This window comes from Erythrolamprus reginae, chromosome 4 (genome assembly GCF_031021105.1).
Source record: "Erythrolamprus reginae isolate rEryReg1 chromosome 4, rEryReg1.hap1, whole genome shotgun sequence".
NCBI lineage: Eukaryota > Metazoa > Chordata > Lepidosauria > Squamata > Dipsadidae > Erythrolamprus > Erythrolamprus reginae.
In genome coordinates, this window is record NC_091953.1 from 59,173,727 (window position 1) to 59,196,743 (window position 23,017).

Genomic DNA, 23,017 nt, shown 5'->3' on the forward strand with positions numbered 1-23,017 from the left:
CATGTAGTAGTAAATATCAGGGAAAGGATAGAAGACAAGATATGAGAATAGAATACATCAATGAAGAGTAGAGCAGTATTTCCCAACCTTGGCAACTTGAAGATATCTGGACTTCAACTCCCAGAAGTCCCCAGCCAGCATTCGCTGGCTGGGGAATTCTGGGAGTTGAAGTCCAAATATTTTCAAGTTGCCAAGGTTGTGAAACACTGGAGTAGAGGAAAGGAAATATGAATGGGAGAAGAGATATATCAAATATAGGAGAGACAAATTGGACAGGGAAAACCAAGCAATTGGTTCCAGCAGCTAAAAAACTCCTCGTGGCTGAAGGAGGAAAGCAGGTGAGAAGGGAAGGAGGGCCGGCGATCAACTCACACCACGCCACCCTTCCTGCTTTCCTAACCACGAAAAGCAGCGCTTCTCTGCCGCCCCAAGCCAGGCCCACGCAGCTGAGATGCGGCAGGATGTGGCATCCCCCGCCCTCCTCCCCCGAGTCCGCTTTCATTTTCGCAATCGCGGGCCCATCGAATGCTCTTCACCGAGCGGCCACCGAAGGCCTCGGGTTGATTTTGCCCCGACGGAGTCTGAGGCGGAGCAAAAGGGCCGCTCCTTTTGGGCAGGTAAGGCCGGGCGCGCGGCCAATTACCGTACGTTCTCCAGGGAAGGGAGCGAAGCCTTTGTGGGCGGGAGCCGTAGTGTCGCGGCGCACCCAAGAATGGTACTTTGGTGAGGACCAGGCCTAGCCCAAGCAGGTTGCGCCCGCCCCTCGTCAAGCCCCCGGAGTCGGGCGTTCCTTCTCCGCCGCTTCCCAAGACTGGCGGAGAGGGGAGGAAAAAAAACAGAGGCCGGGCTTTGCGCCGAAGCGGGAAGAAGAAACGGGCGAAAGAGCGCCGCCGCGTTTGGAGCCACTCCTTTCCTGTGGCGCGTAGCGGGGAGGCCACCCCGGGGTGCGGGAGGCTCCCCGCGCGCGTCTTCGGCCCTGAAAAAGGCCCCACGCGCTTTCGGCCTCAGGGACGCAGGGCTCGATGGTTTTATCCGGGCACCCTGTTTGAAAAGAGAGGCAGAGCAGCGGAGGAAGTGGGTGGAGAGGGCGGGAGGTTTCCGCAGCCTCACCGTCCGCTGCTCTGGCCGGCCGCAAGACGACAAGATAACAGGAAAAAAGAATCAAACCCGCCTCAGCCCTTAGCGTTGTTCATATAGGTCTCCTGCTTGAGCAGGGGGTTAGACTAGATGACCTCCAAGGTGCCTTCCAACTCTGTTACTCCTGATTGTAATTGCCACACAAATACACACAGATTCACACAGAAGTAGCTTGTGCAAGGACGTACCTGAACAGCTTTGTGCCTTCAAACAGAGCTGCTTTATGATAGAGTAGAATAGAACAGAATAGAATGAATAGAACACAATTTGTATTGGCCAAGTTCAGGGGTAGGCAAAGTTGGCTCTTCTATGACATGTGGACTTCATGTCATAGAAAAGCCGGCGTCCGGTTAGGTCCCACAGAGTTGGTCTTCTCAGGGTCCCATCAACCAGACAATGCCGTCTGGCGAAGCCTAGGGGAAGAGCCTTCTCTGTGGGAGCCCCGGCCCTCTGAAATCCGTAAAAATTTAAAAATGCACTTATGTTGTTAGGCTTGGGGTCATTAGACCCCAGCCTCTGCCCAATGAATGTATTCGATGTGATAGTATGTATGTGACAGTTTGATTTTAAATGTTTAGTTTTTAAGATAATTTTAAAATGGACTATTCACTAACTGGCTTTGAAATGTTTTATATACTGTATTGTATCTTTTTATCAAAATGTTGTAAGCTGCTCCGAGTCCACCGAGAGGGGCGGCATATAAGTCCAATTAATAAATAAATAAATAAAATAAAACTCCCAGAATTCCTTAGCTAGCATGATTGGCTCAGGAATTCTGGGAGTTGAAGTCCACAAGTCATAGAAGAGCCAACTTTACCTACCCCTGGCCAAGTGTGATTGGACATACAAGGAATTTGTCTTGGTGCACATGCTCTCAGTGTACATAAAAGAAAATATACATTTGTCAAGAATCATGAGATAGAACTAGTGGTGGGTTACTGGCCGGAACACTAAATTGGGCTTGCCGCCGTGGCTTGTAAGTGCTTGTGGGGCCAGTGTGGATTTGCTTCTGTACCTGTGGAGGTAGCAATATCATGCACGGAGCTGCAGGTGCGCCCATGTTTTGGCAAGGTTTTTTTGCTTTCGCACATGCCGAAACATGGACACACCTGTGGCTCCGTGTGCGATTTTGCTATTTCCACAGGTGCAGAAGCAAAATTGCGCTGGTCGAGCAAGCACTCACGAACCGTGGCGGCAAGCCCAATTTAGCTTTCCAGCTAGTAGCCCACTTCTGGGTACAACACGTAATGCTAGTCCAGGTACAAATAAGCAATCAAATCATATTAGGAACCTGTCAATATAAATTGTAAGGATACAAGCAACAAAGTTACAGTAATACAGTCACTAGTGGGAGGAGATGGCTGATGGGAACGATGAGAAGATTACGGTAATACAGTGTTCCCTCGATTTCGCGGGGGATGCGTTCCAAGACTGCCCGCGAAAGTTGAATTTCCGCGAAGTAGAGATGCGGAAGTAAATACACTATTTTTGGCTATGAACAGTATCACAAGCCTTCCCTTAACACTTTAAACCCCTAAAGTGCAATTTCCCATTCCCTTAGCAACCATTTAAATCATTACTCACCATGTTTATTTATTAAAGTTTATTAAAAAAATATTTATTAAAGTCGGATTAAAGTTTGGCGATGACATATGACATCATCGGGCGGGAAAAACCGTGGTATAGGGAAAAAACCCGCAAAGTATTTTTTAATTAATATTTTTGAAAAACCGTGGTACAGGCTTTTCGCGAAGTTCGAACCCGCGAAAATCGAGGGAACACTGTAGTAGTGCAGACTTAAATAATTTGACAGTGTTGAGGGAATTACTTATTTGCTAGAATGATGGCGTTCGGGAAAAACCTGTTCTTGTGTCTATTTGTTCTGTTTTCCGGTGCCTTATAGAATCGTTCTGAGGGTAGGAGCGGAAACAATTTGTGTCCAGGATGTGAGCGGTCTGTAAATATTTTCACCGCCCTCTTTTTGACTCGTGCAGTAGACAGGTCCTCAGTGGAAGGCAGGTTGGCAGCAATAGTTTTTTCTGCAGTTCTGATTATCCTCTGACGTTTGTGTCTGTTGTTGAGTTACGTGACTAATGCAGGTAAACCTCGACCTACAGCAGTTCATTTAGTGACTGTTCAAAATTACAACAGCACTGAAAACAGTGACTTACTGGCGTTTTTCATAGTTTACAGCCTTTGAAGCATCCCCATGCTCACGTGGTCAAACTTCAGATGCTTGGCAACTGACTCATACTCCTGAGCTTTGTTGTGTCCCAAGGTCACGTGATCACCTTTTGCAATCTAATGATGAGCAAAGTCAAATGGGGAAGCTAAATTCGCTTAATAAGCTAAGCAAGAAAGGTCATAAAATGGGGCAAAACTCCCTTAACGAATGTCTCACTTGACAATTTTTGGACTCAATTGTGATTGCAAACTACTTGTATAGGTTTTTATGACAACCTATGAAGAGACGGGGAAGAAGTTGCTGAAAAGTTTGCCTTTTGCCCCAGAAAGTTCCATCAAAGAAGGCAGATTTTGTTTACAGAATTAGAAAAAAACCCATTGTTTATTTGTAAAAGACATTCAGATTTTGAGGCAGTTAATTCCATAGCAAATGGTCTTACATTTGCCGGACTCTAATAATTTATTAGAAACGTAATTCCTGTTATGAAGGTTCTTAATATAAAATATGGTAAAATATCCACAGTATCTTTTTTAAAATAAAGGTGAGGACAGCAACAATACTTGTTTGTTCATTCTAAAAGTACTATTTCCTTCCAGACTAAGAAAATGCACAGATGCATTTTTTAAAAAAAAAAAAAAAAAAAGAGGAAGGCAATGCCAATGTTTAGGTGTGGTTTTGTGATCTGGTTTCAGTGTCAGTCACTTCATATTTTTGTGAGAATCAAATAGTTGTTTTCAAAAGCGTGTGTGCCTAAGTATGAAACTTCACCTAAAAAGCTTTCTAAGCCGGTCTTCTTGGAGATCTATTTAAATTAAAGTTTTTGTGTCTTTTGTTTGTCCATCGGATCTTGACATCTAACAGATTTTGAGCTGTCTGCAGGTGGCTGGTTAGGCCTATACAGACAGAAAATGCTCTGCCACATGTTGGGCAGACATGCGTGGGCACCACTGTTGCAACATTTGCAGCTCTGGCTTTGCGGAGTGCTCGCTTCTCTTCTGCTATGGTTGTTCTTCTGTCCTCACTCAGATGTCTGGCAGCCTTGGTGGATCAGCATGTGGCATGTTGGTCGATCTTGTGCCAGGGTTTCCCAGGAGGTGGTGTCGATATTGAGGGACTTGAAGGAGGCTGTCAAAGTGTCTTTGTATCGCTTCCCCCATGTGATCTCTTTCCTTTAGACCAGTGTTTCCCAACCTTTTTGGAGCCGCGGCACATTTTTCATATTTTCAAAATCCTGGGGAACATGGGGGGGGGCGCGCTAAAAAAAGTTTGGACAAAAAAAATATCTCTTCCTCCCTTTCGCTCTATTTCTCTCTCCCTCCCTCTTTCTCTCTCTTCCTTCCTTTCTCTCTCCATCCCTCTTTCTTTCTCTCTTCCTTCCTTCCTCTCTTTCTGTCTCCTCCTTCCTCTCTCATCTCTTTCCTTCCTCTCCCTCCCTTTCTCTCTTTCCTTTCTCTCCCTTTCTGTCTATCCTTTCTATCTCTCACCCCTTCTCCCTCTTTCATTCCCTTTCTCTCCCTCCCTTTCTCTCTCATTCCTTTCTCCCTCTTTCCTTCCTATCTCTCTTTCTTTTTCTCCCTCCTTCATATCTTCTTTCTCTCCCCCTTCCTCCCTCTTTCCCTTTCCCCCCTCCCTTTCTCTTCCTTTTTCTCTATCCTTTCTACTTCTTACTCTTTCTTTCTCTCCCTCCTTCATTCAGTTTTCTCTCCCTCCCTTTCTCTCCCTTTCTCTCTCTTTCCTTTCTCTCCCTCCCTTTCTATTCCTTTTTCTCTATCCTTTCTACTTCTTACTCTTTCTTTCTCTCCCTCCTTCATTCAATTTTCTCTCCCTCCCTTTCTCTCTCTTTCCTTTCTCTCCCTCCCTCTCTTCCTTTTTCTCTATCCTTTCTACTTCTTACTCTTTCTTTCTCTCCCTCCTTCATTCAATTTTCTCTCCCCCCCTTCCTCCCTCTTTCCTTTCTCCCCCTCCCTTTCTCTTCCTTTTTCTCTATCCTTTCTGCTTCTTACTCTTTCTTTCTCTCCCTCCTTCATTCAATTTTCTCTCCCCCCTTCCTCCCTCTTTCCTTTCTCTCCCTCCCTTTCTCTTCCTTTTTCTCTATCCTTTCTACTTCTTACTCTTTCTTTCTCTCCCTCCTTCATTCAATTTTCTCTCCCACCTTCCTCCCTCTTTCCTTTCTCCCCCTCTTTCTCTTCCTTTATCTCTATCCTTTCTACTTCTTACTCTTTCTTTCTTTCTCTCCCTCCTTCATTCAATTTTCTCTCCCTCCCTTACTCTCTCTTTCCTTTCTCTCCCTCCCTTGTTCTCCCCTGGGGCTGCCTGTGCCTGCCCTGCACCACCCAACACGGACGGACAGCCCCCGGTCGTCGGTTCGTCGCCCCCCACCCCCCCACGGAGGGAGATCAGGCTGGCGAGGGCGGTAGATCTACGTCACCAGCCACTGGAGGGAGATCGGGCTGGCGGGGGCGGCGAATCCACCTCCCCAGCCGCGCGGAGGGAAATCCGGTAGGCGGGCGGGTGGCCGCGGCTCCCTGCGTGCCCCTGGAAAAGCCTACAGGGAACGGTGCCCGGGGCCGCTTTAGCCGTCCCCCCGCTCCCCCCGCCATCTCCCCGCGACTGCCTGCGCCGCTGCAGCCGCGCCCCCCCCCCGCTCCCACTGCCAGTGCCCTCCCGCCGGGCCCCAAAGGACACTTGCCGATGATGACAGGGAAGCTTCAGCTGGGCGGGCGCTGCCGTGCCGGTGCCTCCGACCTCCCGGTTCCTGCTCGATGCCGCGGTTTCTGGCACTCTCCTGCTGGGCCCCAAAGAAGGAAGGCGGGAAAAAGGCGCGAAGAATGGAGCTCTCCTTCCTGCCTTCCTTCTTTGGGGCCCAGCAGGAGAGCGCCAGAAACCGCGGCATCGGGCAGGAGCGGAGAGGTCAGAGGCACCGCAGCGCCCCGCCCAGGCGGCACACCTGGCGGTGTGCCGCGGCACACCGGTTGGGAAACGCTGCTTTAGACAGCTCACCATAGAGGAGCTGTTTAGGGATGCGATAGTCTGGCATCTAGCAACATGGCCTTCACAGCATGTCTGGGCTTTCATCAACAGGGTGGGAATTGATGGCAGGCCTGCTCTGGAGAGGACCTCAGCATCAGGCACCTTATCCTGCCACCGGATCCTCAGAATTCTACGGAGGCAGGTCCTGTGGAAGTGGTTCAGTTGCCTAGCATGTCTCCTATACACAGTCCAAGTCTCACTGGCATACAACAGGGTAATTAGACTTTGAGCTTTGTCGCAAGGCTTACATGTTAGCCTTGTAATATGTCTTTACATATGTAGGGAATGTGCCTTTACATGTATCTTTGCATGTATAGGAAATACAGCATGTATATCATGTGTCCTGTTATCAGTTTTTGGAACTAATGTTATGTCCATCTGCTGTCATTGTCAACATTTGTGACTCCATCTCAGAGGTCTTCAAACGTGGCAACTTTAAGACTTGTGGACTTCAATTCGCAGAATTCTCCATAGCTGGAAAGTTGTCAAGTTTGAAGACCTCTTCTATATCTTCTAAGAAGCAGCAAAACAAAAATATTTGACTGTTTCAAAGCTGAAATTATCTCATCTCCAAATAACCCATTCTAGTCTCAGCAGAGCTGTTTCATTATCACCAAAGTATTCTAATGTGGTTTAACCATTGCCTGTGTTTTACACATCTTTCTATATTTTTAAATTATTCTTATTCTTATTGTTTTTGTCATTTGTCTTCATCTTCAAATGTGACAGATTGAAGACTAGTGGACTTCAATTCCCAGAATTCCTCCTCTAATCATGCTAGATGCGGTAATCAGAAGGTAAGAACAGCCCCATTTTTGTGAAAAACAGGCCATTTTTTGCCCATTTTTTTCACAAAAATTGGTTGAGCAAAGGGTCTGGGTGCTGTGGGGTGGCAAAAAATCCCCCAATTTTTGTTAAAAAAAGGGGGGGGCATTTCCCCTCTGGTTTTTCATGAAAATGGAGGCAATTTTGCCTTCCCCTAGAAGTGCTCTGCAGGCACCCCAGACCCTTTCTTCACCTCATTTTTGCAAATAAACGGGTATTTTTGCCATTCCCCAGCACCCAAGAGCTCTCCGCAGGTGGAGGGGGCAGGGCTTCGGGACAGCAAAAATGGCTGCATTTGGTGTATAAGACGCACCTACATTTCTACCCTCTTTTGGGGGGGAAGTTGCATCTTATAGTTCGAAAAATGCAGTATGTACAAGATCTGAGGGGGTCGGTAAACATTTTCATGGCCCTCTTTTTGACTCGTGCAGCATACGGGTCTTCTTCTTTTTTAAAAAATAATTTTTTAAAATAATTTTTAACAAATTTATATTACACACAACATAAAACAGTGCATATTGAAATGTGCCCACTACCCAGACACACACACATTCCCCACCACCAAATCGGGGGTGTTCTTGTATAGTCCACTTGACCCAAGAGCAATATATCTATTTACGTATTATAGAATGATTCCAATTTATTTCTTGCAGCTTGGTCTCGGATTCTGCTCGTCATATATCGTCTTACCTTGTCCCACCGTCCCATCAGTTGTCCCAACTCACTTTCATTTTCCGAATTTATCCTTTTATCCATAATTTCAAATTGAATATGGTCCACCATGTACCTATACCAATTTTGCATTGTCCATTTTGTCACATCCTTCCAACCAAAGACTATTACTCCCTGAGCGCTTTCTATTGCTGCTTTTTTAATTTTTCTAAATTCTCCTATCGCATTGCTTTTATCTAGTACTGCCATTTCCTTAGTGATTGTCCATTGTATATTTAGCATTCTATTGATATCCTCTTTCACTTTTTGCCAAAATTCCTGTGGTATGTACAGGATCTGAGGGGGTTGGTAAACATTTTCATGGCCCTCTTTTTGACTCGTGCAGCATACAGGTCCTCAATGGAAGGCAGGTTGGCAGCAATTGTTTTTTCAGCAGTTCTGATTATCCTCTGAAGTCTGTGTCAGTCTTGTTGGGTTGCAGAATTGAACCAGACAGTTATAGAGGTCCAGATGACAGACTCAATGATTCCTCTGTAGAACTGTATCAGCAGTTCCTTGGGCAGTTTGGCACAGAAAGAACATTCTTTGTTGTACTATTTATTCCAGTCAAATCCAAGCTTTTCTTCTTGATCTTCCTTCTAGGTAATTTTGCATATACATTACTCTAAATGAGAGAAATCTATATCTTATTTTTGTTCATAAAATATGTACAGCCACCAGCAATTGTCTGAGTAAGGGTTCCAGGAAAGAAAGGATTACAGTGAACCCTCGATCATCGCGAGGGTTCCGTTCCAGGACCCCACGCGATGATCGATTTTTAGCGAAGTAGCGGTGCGGAAGTAAAAACACCATCTGCGCTTGCGCAGATGGTGTTTTTGCTTCTACTGCCGCCCGCCCTTCGCCCGCCCACCCCGTTGCTCGCGCAACGGCTTCCCTGGGTGCCCGCTCGCTTGGGAACATCCCAGCTTCGCTCCCCAGCTGGGAAGCGGATCTAGGGAGTCCCCACCGCGCGCGCGTTGCTGGGGAAAGCGCGCGCGCTTGGGAACATCCCAGCTTCGCTCCCAGCTGGGGAGCGGATCTAGGGAGTCCCCACCGCGCGCGCGTTGCTGGGGAAAGCGCGCGCGCTTGGGAACATCCCAGCTTCGCTCCCCAGCTGGGAGCGAAGCTGGGATGTTCCCAAGCGCGCGCGCTTTCCCCAGCAACGCGCGCGCGGTGGGGACTCCCGAGATCCGCTTCCCAGCTGGGGAGCAGAGCTAGGCTGCCCCAAGCTCGCGCCGCCCGCCCGCCCACGCTGTTGCCGGCTCCGCTTCCCAGCTGGGAAGCGGAGCTAGGGTGCCCCAAGCTCTCGCTCCAGCCCACCGCCGCTGGGGTCTTACGGGGCAAGAGGGGGAAGACCCAGGGAAGCCTCTGCCCGGCGGGGAAACTCCACCATCTACGCATGCGTGGAAGGGCACGCATGCGCAGATGGTGGAGTTTACTTCCGGGTTGCAAACTAGCGAAATAGCCCTTTCGCGATCCTTGAGGACGCGAAACTCGAGGGTTCACTGTAGTTCATTTGGTTTCGTCTGTCTTTTAATTGCTCTGGTGCATTCTGGAAACTGTGGTTGAACAAATGGATTGCAGTTGTATCTCTGCTTGAATACTAAGTAACAGTGGGTGGTGAACTTTAAAAGTACTTAGAAACATAATTGTTTAAATGGAGCAAATAAATATCATGTATTTGAAGTGTCAATTTATTTGATAGGAACTGTAGTGCTGTAAGTTGCACTTTAGGCAGCTTATAGCATAACAGACAACTGGAAAAAATGTTGATTTCACAAATTTAACAAGGAGCTCTTAAATACAATCAGACTTCAAACTTGGGAGTGTTACATTGAGTTCTATTGCATTTTATCCTTTGGCAAAGGCTTCAATGGACAGAAGCTCTGTTTGTAGGTGTGTGTATATATATACATGCATACACATTGTTTCTTTGGTATGAAATCTCATACTATTCTGGAGGTCCTCCAGCTTTTTGGAACAGATAGCAGAGGCCTGCAGAGAGAAGAGAGATAACAGAAAATCATTTTCCTCTTCCACTTAAAAACACCCTACATCAAAAAAACCTTATTTGAATAGAAGGATATAGCAAAGCTTTAACATTACAATACATTAAAAAGCCAAGTTTATTATTATTTGAACAATGTTTCATTTGGTCCATTGCAGATGCACAACCAACATCAACACTTTAATCGCTAGGATGTGTTTTTAAACTACAATGGGATTTTTCATGAAACCATTGAATTTCTGCAAACTTGGTAAGTTAAATTTAATTAGAGAGAGTGCAGGGTGGGGTTATTACTTTTTTTGGCTGCCAGTTTCTTCTCTGTCACATGTTATTGTTGTGGGAGGAAATCTACCCTGGAAATGTTATGATCACCTCTTTCAACATACCTAAAACAAATTGTTTATTTGAAACGTAATATTGATAAATGGTCCTCAAGGTGATACATTAAATGAAGCAATAGCAATAGTAATTTAGAGAGTAAAATCATGCCCAATTTATTTTTAAGGTTTTTCATTAATTTTGAAAAATAATAATTCATTGTTCTTTCAATTAGCATTTGTTTTATTTGGACCTTTTTCTAAAACATGTGTAATATTTGGTTTTAAAAGAAGAAACACATTTTGCATTCAGAATAGAAAAATGTGTTATTACTATTTATAACTCTAAGCTGCAATCTTAAAATGGGCATCTGTATGAAATCAGAATTAGTACAACAAGGGGAAAGAAGTTAATATTTTGCTAATAACTGTTCACGTCCATGGGAACTTTCTTCAGATAAAATATTGTACCTTTGAAATGCCTGCCTCATTTTTTCAGACATTATGCAGTACAGATGACCACTGATAGGATGGTTAAGATTGCCCATGTCCCAGTGTAGACCTGAAAAGGTCTCTGATTTAGCCTTTGCTTTTTCTGGCTGGTTTCCCAAACTTCCTGGCTTATAGGCTATTGTTGCACTTTTTGACCTTATAGCCACTAGTTGTGTTGTTCTGCCCTGTGTGCTGCCAATTTTTGTTCTTACTATCAGTCACAGTTTATCTTTATTAGTTGATAAGAAAGCCAGTGCTCAAGGCAGACGCTATCCAAGTTAATATACTCACCAGGTATTAATCTTAGAGCATATAAAATGTACCATCTCTCAGAACGTATAACTAACTTCCCCTTTTCCTACTTCACTAACCTTTAGAAAATCTCTTTGCTTACTGGAACATGCAAGCAATTGTGTCACATGATAGAAAGTATCAGATGGTGTAAGATACTGTTGTAAGTTGCAAAATTAGATCATCATAATAAGGTCTTTTTTCCTGTTTAGGGTGTGATTTGCTTTTACTTTCTTCTCCTTTTCTGTATAAGGTCATATTGTCAATTATAACTTGTTATTGACAGATTGATGACACGCCTTGGTCATCCCAGATTTGTGTAGGGTATAAGAATCACTCCCCGGCCCTGGCTGTAACCGGGGTTCGGATTTTTCATATGAATACACTGACTGAACCTGTGTGCACAATAAACCACAATAAACCAATAAATAAATCTAGCTAGGATCTAATGCCAAAGCCCCAAAATTCCATGCCTGCAAAGCACAGTGGCTAGATTCAAAGATACTGACCTAAAACCCACTGATGGTTTTGTACAATATGTATCTTTCTAACGGATAGCTTTTGCATCTGCCCCTCTTTGATCTTATCATCATTCTATTTTTTAATCTCTTCCTGTTTGTGGTTATTTGGCCAAAAGAAAGTTTTTACAAATGAATAATAACATTATGTTAATGTTTTTTAGTTGACTTTTTAAATTTTAATATTAGATTTGTAATGTGAGCCGCCCCGAGTCTTCGGAGAGGAGCGGCATACAAATCTAATAAATAATAATAATAATGATAATAATAATAATAATAAGAAGAAGAAGAAGAATTTGTAATTCTATAAGTCTCCCAAAAGAACTGGTCTTAGGTGGCATAGAAGTCAAATAAATAAGTAAGTAAGTAAGTAATCCGCCCCAGTCCTCGAAGAGGGGCGGCATTCAAATCAAATCAAATCAAATCAAATAAATAAATAAATAAATAAATAAATAAATAAATAAATAAGGGAAAGCAAACTTCAGGGGGGTTTTTTGTGGTGAAAGAAAGCCAAATGCCTGATTGTTAATACAACTACTCCTCAACTTACAACCATAAAGGAGCTTGACCATCATGGTCATAAAATGGGCTGGCCGTATGTCCAATCCGATTTTAAAATATTTTTTGTGGGGGTCATTAAGCAAATCAAAGATTCACCATGGCAGCTATTTTGCAAAACAAAGCAAAACGAAACAAAACCAGAACTAAATGCTGGGTTGTGGCAAAACCATCATAAAACATAGTCACATGACTGCAGGATACCAGTTATTCCAACACTCTAGAAGCATGATGGTGAACCTATGCCACGCATGCCACAGGTGACACACAGAACCCCCTCTGTGGACATATGAGCCATCACACCAGCTCAGTTCTCTAGCCAGCCACCTGGTTTTCGGGACTCTGCCGCACATGTGCAGGGGCGGGGCAAATGTGCGGGTGCATCACGTGCGCATGCGGTGGGAGAGGTGGTGGTCACGTGTTCATGCAGGGGTAATGCACACCTGCACAGAGGGGGATCAGACGCATGTGTATGGCATTATGGGTGCCTGCATGCGCTTTCATCATTCAGTGCCAAAAAGGTTAGCCATCACTGTTTTAGAAGAATGCAAAGAGTGCTATAATTTTTCTCTTGTTTACTCCATTGTACAGACGATAAACAAGAAATTTATTATTATAGGAATTAAATAGTGCACAGAAACTGTTTTTTGTATACAAAAAATATTTAAGCACTCCCAGTTTGGACTTCCAAAGCTGACAAGGAAGTGAAGGCTCTGGAAGGGCTGAAGACTGACTTTCAAGTGGTTACATGAGAGGAGCAGCTTTGCTGTGACCATTTCTTGCCTTCTGTTGATCTTTGTTTTAAAATTTATTTTACTAGAATTTACAATAATAAATGATTATATGTCTGAAAGAAAAAGAAGATAATAAAGAAGCAATAATCCAATATTTAAATAAATCTAAATATTACCTTTACTACTTAAAAAGTATATCATGGTTATTTTAACTTTTTACAAATAGCAACTTCTAAATAAACTTAAATGTTTTGGAAAGATTTGGAGATAAAAAGTCATGAAGAAGAGAAAAGCAGATTTATTTTGGGTTGAAAGGACAAACAGTAAATGAAACTCAAGGATTTTGAGTACATTTTACCATGGAAAACTATGGGGGGGAAAATAGGGATAATACACCTGTAACCATCCTTGAAGATAATAGCTGCATTTGAATTGTTTTATGAAACTACTCAGTAGCAAAATACCCACCCACTCTTGTCTGGAAGGAAGTCATGGATCTCTTATGCTAAGTTCTATTTTATATTAACGTTCCAACCATCTATTTATAAAATGATTGTAGCATTTTTCCTAATATTTATTTTGTTTAATTTACAGTATACATCAGTGCAATAACTTTGACTTTTAGCAGCTTTCTTGGTAAGTATTTTTCATGTAGTATAGAGATCTTCCTAGAGATGAGGTTTTATTAACAGCAACATCCCTGTAGTGACATAAATCCAGTCCATCGATGTGTATAACGTTACGTTCAGTTTTGGAGACCTCACCTACAAAAAGATATTGATAAAATTGAATGGGTCCAAAGAGGGGCTACAAAAATGGTGGAAGGTCTTAAGCATAAAACTTATCAGGAAAGATTTAATGAATTCAATCTGTATAGTCTAGAGGACAGAAGAGAAAGGGGGGACATGATCGAAACCTTTAAATATGTTAAAGGGTTAAATAAGGTTCAGGAGGGAAGTGTTTTTAATAGGAAAGTGAACACAAGAACAAGGGGGCAGAATCTGAGGTTAGTTGGGGGAAAGATCAGAAGCAATGTGAGAAAATATTATTTTACTGAAAGAGTAGTAGATGCTTGGAACAAACTTCCAGCAGACGTGGTTGGTAATTGAATTTAAACATGCCTGGGATAAACTTATATCCATCCTAAGATAAAATACAGGAAATTGTGTAAGGGCAGACTAGATGGACCATGAGGTCTTTTTCTGCCGTCAATCTTCTATGTTTCCATGTTATGCCAAAGCATGATTTAGTGTGACATATCTAGAGATCAAGCAATCATCTGCTTAACACACACACACCTACTTTATTATATCCTTTCCTTGCATAGCTGGGAGGAAAATTTTGGAAGTTTGTATTTTTAGTTGTTTTCTTTTAAAGGCTGCTGATGTTAAAATGAGCCCACTTTAAATAATAGATTATAAAGTTATATTACTTAAATTCATCAAGTTTAATATAACCATAATATCGTGGTTGAGGAGGCACAATATCATACGAGGGGGAAAGATTAGAAGCAATGTGAGAAAATATTATTTTACAGAAAGTAGTAGATGCTTGGAACAAACTTCTAGCAGACAGTAACTGAATTTAAACATGCCTGGGATAAACATATATCCATCCCAAGATAAAATACAGGAAATAGTATAAGGGCAGACTAGATGGACCATGAGGTCTTTTTCTGCCATCAATCTTCTATGTTTCTATGTTTCTATGTTTCTATTGCATGTAACAATCTATTTTTTTTTTAAAAAAATGCTGATAGAGAGGAGGGAATACACAAAGCTGATGCTTAACTGAACCCTTCAAACTTGGGTCTGTCTGGGATTTCTGTTCCATTCATTAAAATTACATCAACGTTTTCAGCATCACCGCCACCAACAACAGTGTGATGTTGGGAGGCTGCAAAGCAAATCCAGCCTCTAATATTATCCTTATCACCAAGAGTTACTTGGTCCCCATATAGGCAGTAGATATTCTTAGAAATAAACATGCTGATTGATTGCAATCTGATCCTTGATGTAAATTATATGCAGCAAAATGAAATGTGTTCCCTTGATTTTCGCAGGGGATGTGTTCCCTCGATTTTCGCAGGGGATGCGTTCCGAGACCGCCTGCAAAAGTCGAATTTCCGCAAAGTAGAGATGCGGAAGTAAATACACTATTTTTGGCTATGAACAGTATCACAAGCTTTCCCGTAACACTTTAAAACCCTAAATTGCAATTTCCCATTCCCTTAGAAACCATTTAGATTATTACTCACCTTGTTTATTTATTAAAGTTTATTTAAAAAAAATATTTATTAAAGGCGGACAAAAGTTTGGCGATGACACATGACGTCATCGGGCAAGAAAAACCATGGTATAGGGGGAAAACCCGCAAAGTATTTTTTAATTAATATTTTTGAAAAACTGTGGTATAGACTTTTCGCGAAGTTCGAACCCGCGAAAATCGAGGGAACACTGTATACTGTTCAAAGAATAAACACATCCTAGATCTGAATGAATGAAATATTCTCATTGAATACTTTGTTCTGTACAAAGTTGAATGTGCACAACAGCATGTGAAATTAATTGTCAATCAGTGTGGCTTCCTAAGTTTGATTTCACAGAAGTTTGATTTACTTGGAGTTATATTGTGTTGTTTAAAGGTTCCCTTTATTTTTTTTGAGCAGTGCACATTAAACAGGACTAGGATGGATGATTAAACTGAATGGGAGAAAACACCAATTTGCTTTATGGTCAATGCAACATTTTGCAACTATTTATATCTATTATTGATTCAATCGGTGTTCTTGATCACAGAAACCTAAGGAAATCTCATTCGGTTTGAAACCAGCTATGCACTGTGCTGATTTCTCCTATTTTCCAAAATTACTTTCTTTACTATTTAAAAGATAGCTCTCATGCCGTCTTCTTCCTTCTTCCTCCTTTCCTTTTTGCTGTAAATATAAAGGGTGTGTTCCAAAAGTAATGCAGTTTTTAAAAAAAAGTAATTTATTGAACAGATTTGCACAAACACTTAAAATTCTTCAAAGTACTGTCCTTGGGCCTCTACACATTTTTTCCAGTGACTCTGCCATGACCGGTACGTGCCCTGGAAGGCGTCTTCAGGGACTTCTCGCAAGGTCTTCGTCACGGCTGATTGTATCTCTTCTATGGACGTAAAATGCGCCTTGCCACAATGCGTTACGACTCTGCGGTTTCCTGGCCAAACACCAGGTGCCAACGCTGCCTCACCCCACCCCCCCTATAGTCCTGACGTAACCCCAGCAGACCTCTTTTTGTTCCCAGCCCTGAAAGGAACCTGTTTTTCATCCATAGAAGAGATCCAATCAGCCGTGATGAAGACCTTGCAAGAGGTCCCCGAAGACGCCTTCCAGGGCACATACCGGTCATGGCAGAGTCACTGGAAAAAATGTGTAGAGGCCCAAGGACAGTATTTTGAAGAATTTTAAGTGTTTGTGCAAATCTGTTCAATAAATTACTTTAAAAATAATAATTGCATTACTATTGGAACATACCCTGTATATAATGGTGGCAAACAATCTCCTTGTTGCATAAAGTAAGGGGCAAGATGTAGAACTAATTTTGGATTTCTTGGTGGAAACATCAAATAGTAAAGGAGGACAAAGGGAAGAAAAATCTAGGCTTAAGCCATGAGAGAAATAGACATGGCATATTGTAATACATTTGTACATTCTGCTTGATGCATATGAATATACAGTGAAAGGGCTTTTTTTCCTCCCCACAAGAAACATCTGGAACATTACTCCCGGAAATGAAATCAGAGGATTTGGAGTACATTCTATCTTGGAAAGCTGGAAATAGTTCAAGGATGCCAGCATGCTACACAGTGAAGTACAGAAGGGAAAGGTTTCTATCTGGTTTTTTTTACATATTTATATTTAGTTTTGTAACTGTTTACAAGTAATCATGATGGTCATAGTATTATTTTAACACAGTATTATTTTAACACATTACTTTAACTTGCTTTAAGAAAAGTTAAAATAATGTAAAGGTTTAAAGGTCAATAGCAGTGGTGAAATCTATTTTTTTTACTACCAGTTCTGTGGGCGTGGCTTGGTGGGCATGGCTTGGTGGGCGTGGCAGGGAAAGGATACTGCAAAAGCCCTATTACCTCCCCACTCTGTGGCTAGCTAGAGTTGATATTTGCTGATTCTTCAAACTGCTCAAAATTTCTGCTACTAGTTCTCCGAAATTCTTAAAATTTCTGCTACCAATTCTCTAGAACAGTGTTTCCCAACCTTGGCAACTTGAAGATATTTGGACTTCAACTCCCAGAATTCCCCAGCCAGCGAATGCTGGCTGGGGAATTCTTGGAGTTGAAGTCCAGATATCTTCAAGTTGCCAAGGTTGGGAAACACTGTTCTAGAACCTGTCAGAACCTGTTGGGTTTCACCCCTGCTCAGTAGATTATAATTGATACATCTTTTGTGGATTGAATGCAATTTGATCAAATGCATTGGATATTGTTTCTTATAAATATCTAGTAAAGTTGGGGAGTGATCATCATTTTATGCCACCTTAATATTTTTAGGAATGACAAAGGTCACAGAGGATGGGTTGATAAAGCAAAATAACCAAGCTAATGGCTCTAGATTTTTCTGTATTTTCCTGAATTTAACGTAGAATTTTAAGAGGCTTCTTTCTTTAATTCTAAAAAGCCTATTATTGGAAATACAATTCAGCATTATCAATTTCCAATCTGAAAATGATAGAAAACAATTTACAGCAAATGGAATCAGAAAGGATCCTGGGTGCTGCCTATATTTGGAGTATGTGCTATTTCACATGAACCTAAAGCCAATTGAAAATCTTAAGGCAATATAGCATTGCCTCAATCTTTGGTGTATTCAGAAGGCCAAAGGAAAGTAAGTGAGAAAAAGTGCATTATGAGATACAGTAATAGATAATATATTTGACCACAATATATATTTGCATCCAACGCTGAAGACAAACATGACTTATCATTTTACTAGGTATCTATAAATAAAAGAACATCATTCTATTATATTCAGTTGAAGTATACAGTGGTACCTCAAGATACGAACCCCTCATCTTACGAACAACTCGTGATACGAACCCGGGGTTCAGAAAAATTTTGCCTCTTCCTACGAACTTTTTTTGAGTTACGAACCGGCGTTCGGGAGACTGCTGGGAAGCCGCGCGGCTGTTTTAAAAGGTGACAGCCGGGCGGCGGGGCTTCCCAGCAACCTCCCGAACGCCGGTTCGTAACTCGAAAAAAGTTCATAAGAAGAGGCAAAATTTTTCTGAACCCCGGGTTCGGTTCGGGAGGTTGCTGGGAAGCCCCCCAGCCCAGCTGTGACCTTTTAAAACAGCCACGCGGCTTCCCAGCTGTCTCCGAACGCCGAACGCAGAAGTTCGGGTTTGGCGTTCGGCTTCGGGAGACAGCTGGGAAGCCGCGCGGCTGTTTTAAAAGGTCACAGCCGGGCTGGGGGGCTTCCCAGCACCTCCCCGAACCCAGAACTTTTGCCGAACTTCCGGGTTCAGGGTTCGGGGAGGTGCTGGGAAGCCCCCCAGCCCGGCTGTCACCTTTTAAAATAGCCGTGCGGCTTCCCAGCAGTCGCCGAACGCCGTTTTTTGCGGGGGGGGGGGGGTTTGGTTGCACGGATTAATTGACTTTACATTGTTTTCTATGGGAAACAATGTTTCGTCTTACGAACCTTTCATCTTACGAACCTCCCCCTGGAACCAATTAGGTTCGTAAGACGAGGTATGACTGTATTTGCAAAAATCTATAATTACTCAATTGGCAATATGTCCTCATTTTATATAAATAAAATGAACATCAATTATTACTCTCAATGACAGTAATTAGCACTTTTTTCTATTTGACGGAGATAAACCTAGAGCAAAAGGGCTACATTTATTGAATGGGGCATTCCACAGAAAATGGAAGGGAAAATGTTTCTTTTCTTTATTTTATTTTCTCTAGTAATGTTGGCTGTAATTTACATACCATGAGAACTAAGGCGAAATCAGCAGTGAAAGGACAGGAACAAGCGAATCCTTACAATTTCAGGCAAGTAAAACACTTTTGAGAAGTTGATGCTCCTATCTATATTTGTCCTCCTTCATTTTACTTCAAGATGATCCCTGGCATAATTTTTGTGTTCCTGCTTTCTGCATTGTGAAAGACAAGTATTTTATATCAATATACAATAGGCTAATGAATGACAGTTTAAAGATTATAATGTGTCTTAATATTTCCACAATGTTTGCTTTGGAGTGAATTTGAGACTCAGAATTATTATTTTTGTTTTCAATAAATTTTATTAATTATCTTAAAATAGACAAAACTGACAAACATACATTTAACATAGAGATGGGGTTGTATCTTCCCCGCTTATTCTAGAAGTAAAATTTCAATACAAAAAAAGAATACATTCAAAAAATGCTTAAAGTCAAATAATTACTTTAAATGAAAAGAAGAAATTTGTTTAACTTTTTATGATAAATCTTCATACATAAACTAATTCTAGCATAACTCTTAAATCTTATCCCTACTAATTCTAACATAACACTTAAATCATATCTCTACTAATATAATTCTCTTATTTATTTATTTATTTTTACTTTTAATATTTCTTCTTGTTTATCCATATATACACTTTGTTCCATATCTCATAAAATTCTGTTTCCTCTTGATCTTTTAACTGTCTTGTCATCATATCCATTTCAGCGCATTCTAATATTTTTTTGATAACTTCCTCTTCTTTGGGGATATTTTCCCCTTTCCAATTTTGCACATATATTATCCTGGCCGCGGTCAAAATATGAATAACTAAATGTAAAGTTTCTTTCTTATATTTCTGATTGGTTATACCCAGTAAATAGAATTCCGGGGTTATTTCTATCTCCTGTTTTACTATTTCTTTTATTATTCTTTCTATCATTTTCCAATAAAGCTTAACTTTACTACACGTCCACCATTGATGGTAATAGGACCCTATTTCCTTCTTACACTTCCAACATAATGGAGAAATCTTTGGGAGACTCAGAATTAAATCAGGAACATATGTAATATAGATCTTGAACTAAGCTGGAAAACCCAAGTCTGTATCCTCAGATGACCATGGAAATTCATGGCTGATATAAAGCTGGATGAAGAATTCTGGGAGTTGAAGTCCACAAGTCTTAAAAGTTGCCATGATTGAAGACGCCTGTCCTAGAATATCTCCTTGCTTTAATATCTGATGCTCCCTGCATGTGTACAGCAATTGCATAGGAGGCGGAATGACCATACGGACACCAGAGCTGGGTTATAATGGGTCACTTTTTATTGATTATGATAAAGACCTGCAGAGGTCGCTACATGGGCAGAATTCCCTGTTAAAACATACTTGGGCAACTAATGGCGAAGCTCCTTGCCAAGTAGTGTGAAGCTATTACTCACCTTCACCCCACTTTCAGCCACGCCCCAGGCATGTGGGAGGGCTCACAAGCCATGACCCGGAACCGGAAGTTGTGTATAACCATAGGGCCCTGTACCGGAAATGACGTGTGTGAGCCCCAGGGGCAGCCCCCCCCCATCCCCTGATCAGGTTGAAACTTTCTGGTGAGGGGCTGTCCATCATCTTCCCAAAAAGATGCCCACAGGAGAACACGCAGTTGCATCTGGCATCCCCTTTTCCACCCATTCCTGCTAACCCCGTGACCATAGGGAAAATTAAGAATTAATTGGCATTCTACTATTTACACTCATAACACCCCCTAACCAAATCCACTCCTGCCTTTCCAGTGTGGAGTAGGCGAAAAAACAGCCATGACATAAGGTGCCCCAGCTGCAAAAAAATCCTACTCGGCCGCCATGTGGGTGACCCTTTCATAGCACACTGGGCGTAGCAGAGGGCGGGTAGGTGTCCGACTTGAGGGGTGATGCAAAAGGGGAAAAGGACTGGCATGGTGGTGTGCTACCCCTTAAATAGGTCTCTTAGCACCGACCCCCACCCCCTTGCTTACGAAGGACTCCATAGAGTAGACCTGGGCAAAGTGCAGCCCGGGGGGCCAGATGCGGCCTGCCCGCTATCTGTAACCAGCCCGCGGAGGTTGGTAGGAAGGAGGGAAGGAAGGAAGGAAGGAGAAATGGAGGGAGGAAGGAAAGAGAAATGGAGGGAGGAAGGAAGGAAGGAGAAATTCTCTTTCCATGCCCATTTGCAAACGTCCAATAAATGCTCATTTTTAAATTGTTCATTGGTTTCATTGCCCTTTCCAAGAAATTTAAAGCAACCCCCACCACCACTCCACCTCTCAGGGGGGGGAGGGAGGAGGAGGAAGAAGAGGAATCCAAAGCTACTTTCAGGCAAAGCCTCCACTATATTCTCTCAACTGACAATGTAGGTCAGTTGAAGAGAGGCACCCGAAAGGAATATTTTGAAAAAGAAGTAAAGAACTGCCCAAAAGCAGAAATAAAAGGCAGAGAAAATCAGAGAGACAGAAGCTTCTCTCCATCTGGAGAAGGAAGGAAGGAGAAATGGAGGGAGGGAGGAAGGAAGGAAGGAAGGGTGGGCAATTTATAATTATAATATATAATTATATATACTGTATATATAATATATATAATTATAATTTATAATTATAATATAATTAACTCAGTTCTACCCAATAATAAACAGTTAAATAATATACAGTTAATTAAAACCATCCCAATTTCTCATGCAGCCCCCTGGCAAAATTAATTGCCCACCCCTGCCATAGAGGTAACTGGAAGGTGCCCAAGCAGCTGTAAAGGATCACCATTGCCCCTCACCTGAATAACTGGTGTCCTGTTCATCCAACCCCTTCGGCAAATGTCAGCCAGCTGCTAAGGCATGCCGGCCTTTCAATTCTCAGAAGGAGTGTACCAGTTTGAGAAAAAACTGTGTTAGGCTGTAAGAACTCTAAGGAAGATTCTCAGAAGTGTCTGATGTCTTTATAGACACTAGAAAAAGAGATGATTTATGGTTCTTTCTTTCTGATACTTGCATCTCTATTACAGGCGTTCTCTTTTTTCCCCCTACCAGGTCTCAGGAAAACCACAATTCAGACCATCATGTTCTGGGACCTGGAGAACTGGAGGCTTGTCCAGCTTTGTCAGAAACAGCAATGAAGCAGAATCTAAGGTGGAAGATAGAGATACATTCTTAGCAGAAACCCAGTAAAGGCATCTGAGGTTTTAAAGGACCTTAAACATTTTCACTGAAATCATGAAAAATTATGAGACCAATTTTTTTTAAAAAAATACTGACTTGTTAGCTCTAATCACCCAAATACCACCCCCCATTATAAGTTCCAATGAACCTCAAGTGAACAAAAGTTGATATACAGTGTTCCCTCGATTTTTGCAGGGGATGCATTCCAAGACCGCCCGCGAAAGTTGAATTTCCGCAAAGTAGAGATGCAGAAGTAAATACACTATTTTTGGCTATGAACAGTATCACAAGCCTTCCCTTAACACTTTAAACCCCTAAATTGCAATTTCCCATTCCCTTAGCAACCATTTAGATTATTATTCACCATGTTTCTTTATTAAAGTTTATTTAAAAAAATATTTATTAGAGGTGGACGAAAGTTTGGTGATGACATATGACGTCATCGGGTGGGAAAAACTGGTATAGGGGAAAAAACCGCAAAGTATTTTTTAATTAATATTTTTGAAAAACCGTGGTATAGACTTTTCGCGAAGTTCAAACCCGCGAAAATCGAGGGAACACTGTACCTCTTATATGGTACATAAACATGATATATTTTTGTAAATTGCAATGCATATTTATTATTTATGTGCATGTGTTTAAATTTTTAAAATAAAAAAAACAATAAATATAGCAGGTTCAGACAACCTTCTAGTCAATATTTTATAATACCTCCTTTCAAATGGTTCCTACATTTAATTAAGAGAAACTTTTGAAATCTTCTCCCATTCTTCCTTTCAGAACTTTCCTAGCACAGAAATATTCTTGCCTGATTGGTCTGATGGTGTATTTCAGACTGTTTTCTTGGTTTTACATGTATGTGTACATACTTGCCAGATGTCACATTAAAAAAAATATCAGGCAAAGGATAAAAGTGTTATCAAAATCTGCAATATTATAACTCGTACTCGATGCATGTGTGTGATAGAAACATAGAAACATAGAAGACTGACAGCAGAAAAAGACCTCATGGTCCATCTAGTCTGCCCTTATACTATTTCCT

General features: G+C 41.8%; 1 protein-coding gene across 5 annotated transcripts in view; it reads left to right on the forward strand.

The window, feature by feature from the left end:
- Window positions 1-494: 494 nt before the first annotated feature.
- IFNAR2 (interferon alpha and beta receptor subunit 2) overlaps window positions 495-23,017 on the forward strand; it is a 41,659-nt gene continuing 19,136 nt past the window's right edge. For 2 of the 5 annotated variants that reach the window (XR_011558987.1, XM_070750346.1), the window contains exons 1-6: window positions 495-617; window positions 10,055-10,146; window positions 13,401-13,442; window positions 16,555-16,675; window positions 18,780-18,866; window positions 21,847-21,945. Coding sequence is in view for 4 of the 5 variants with exons in the window: in XM_070750346.1 (XP_070606447.1) it covers window positions 10,107-10,146; window positions 13,401-13,442; window positions 16,555-16,675; window positions 18,780-18,866; window positions 21,847-21,945 (389 nt within the window). In the remaining variant the exon portion in view is untranslated. Of the gene's footprint in view, window positions 618-6,411; window positions 6,567-7,081; window positions 7,150-8,421; window positions 8,492-10,054; window positions 10,147-13,400; window positions 13,443-16,554; window positions 16,676-18,779; window positions 18,867-21,846; window positions 21,946-23,017 lie in introns of those variants that run through there. The other 3 variants (XM_070750347.1, XM_070750348.1, XM_070750350.1) reach the window with 3 other exon arrangements.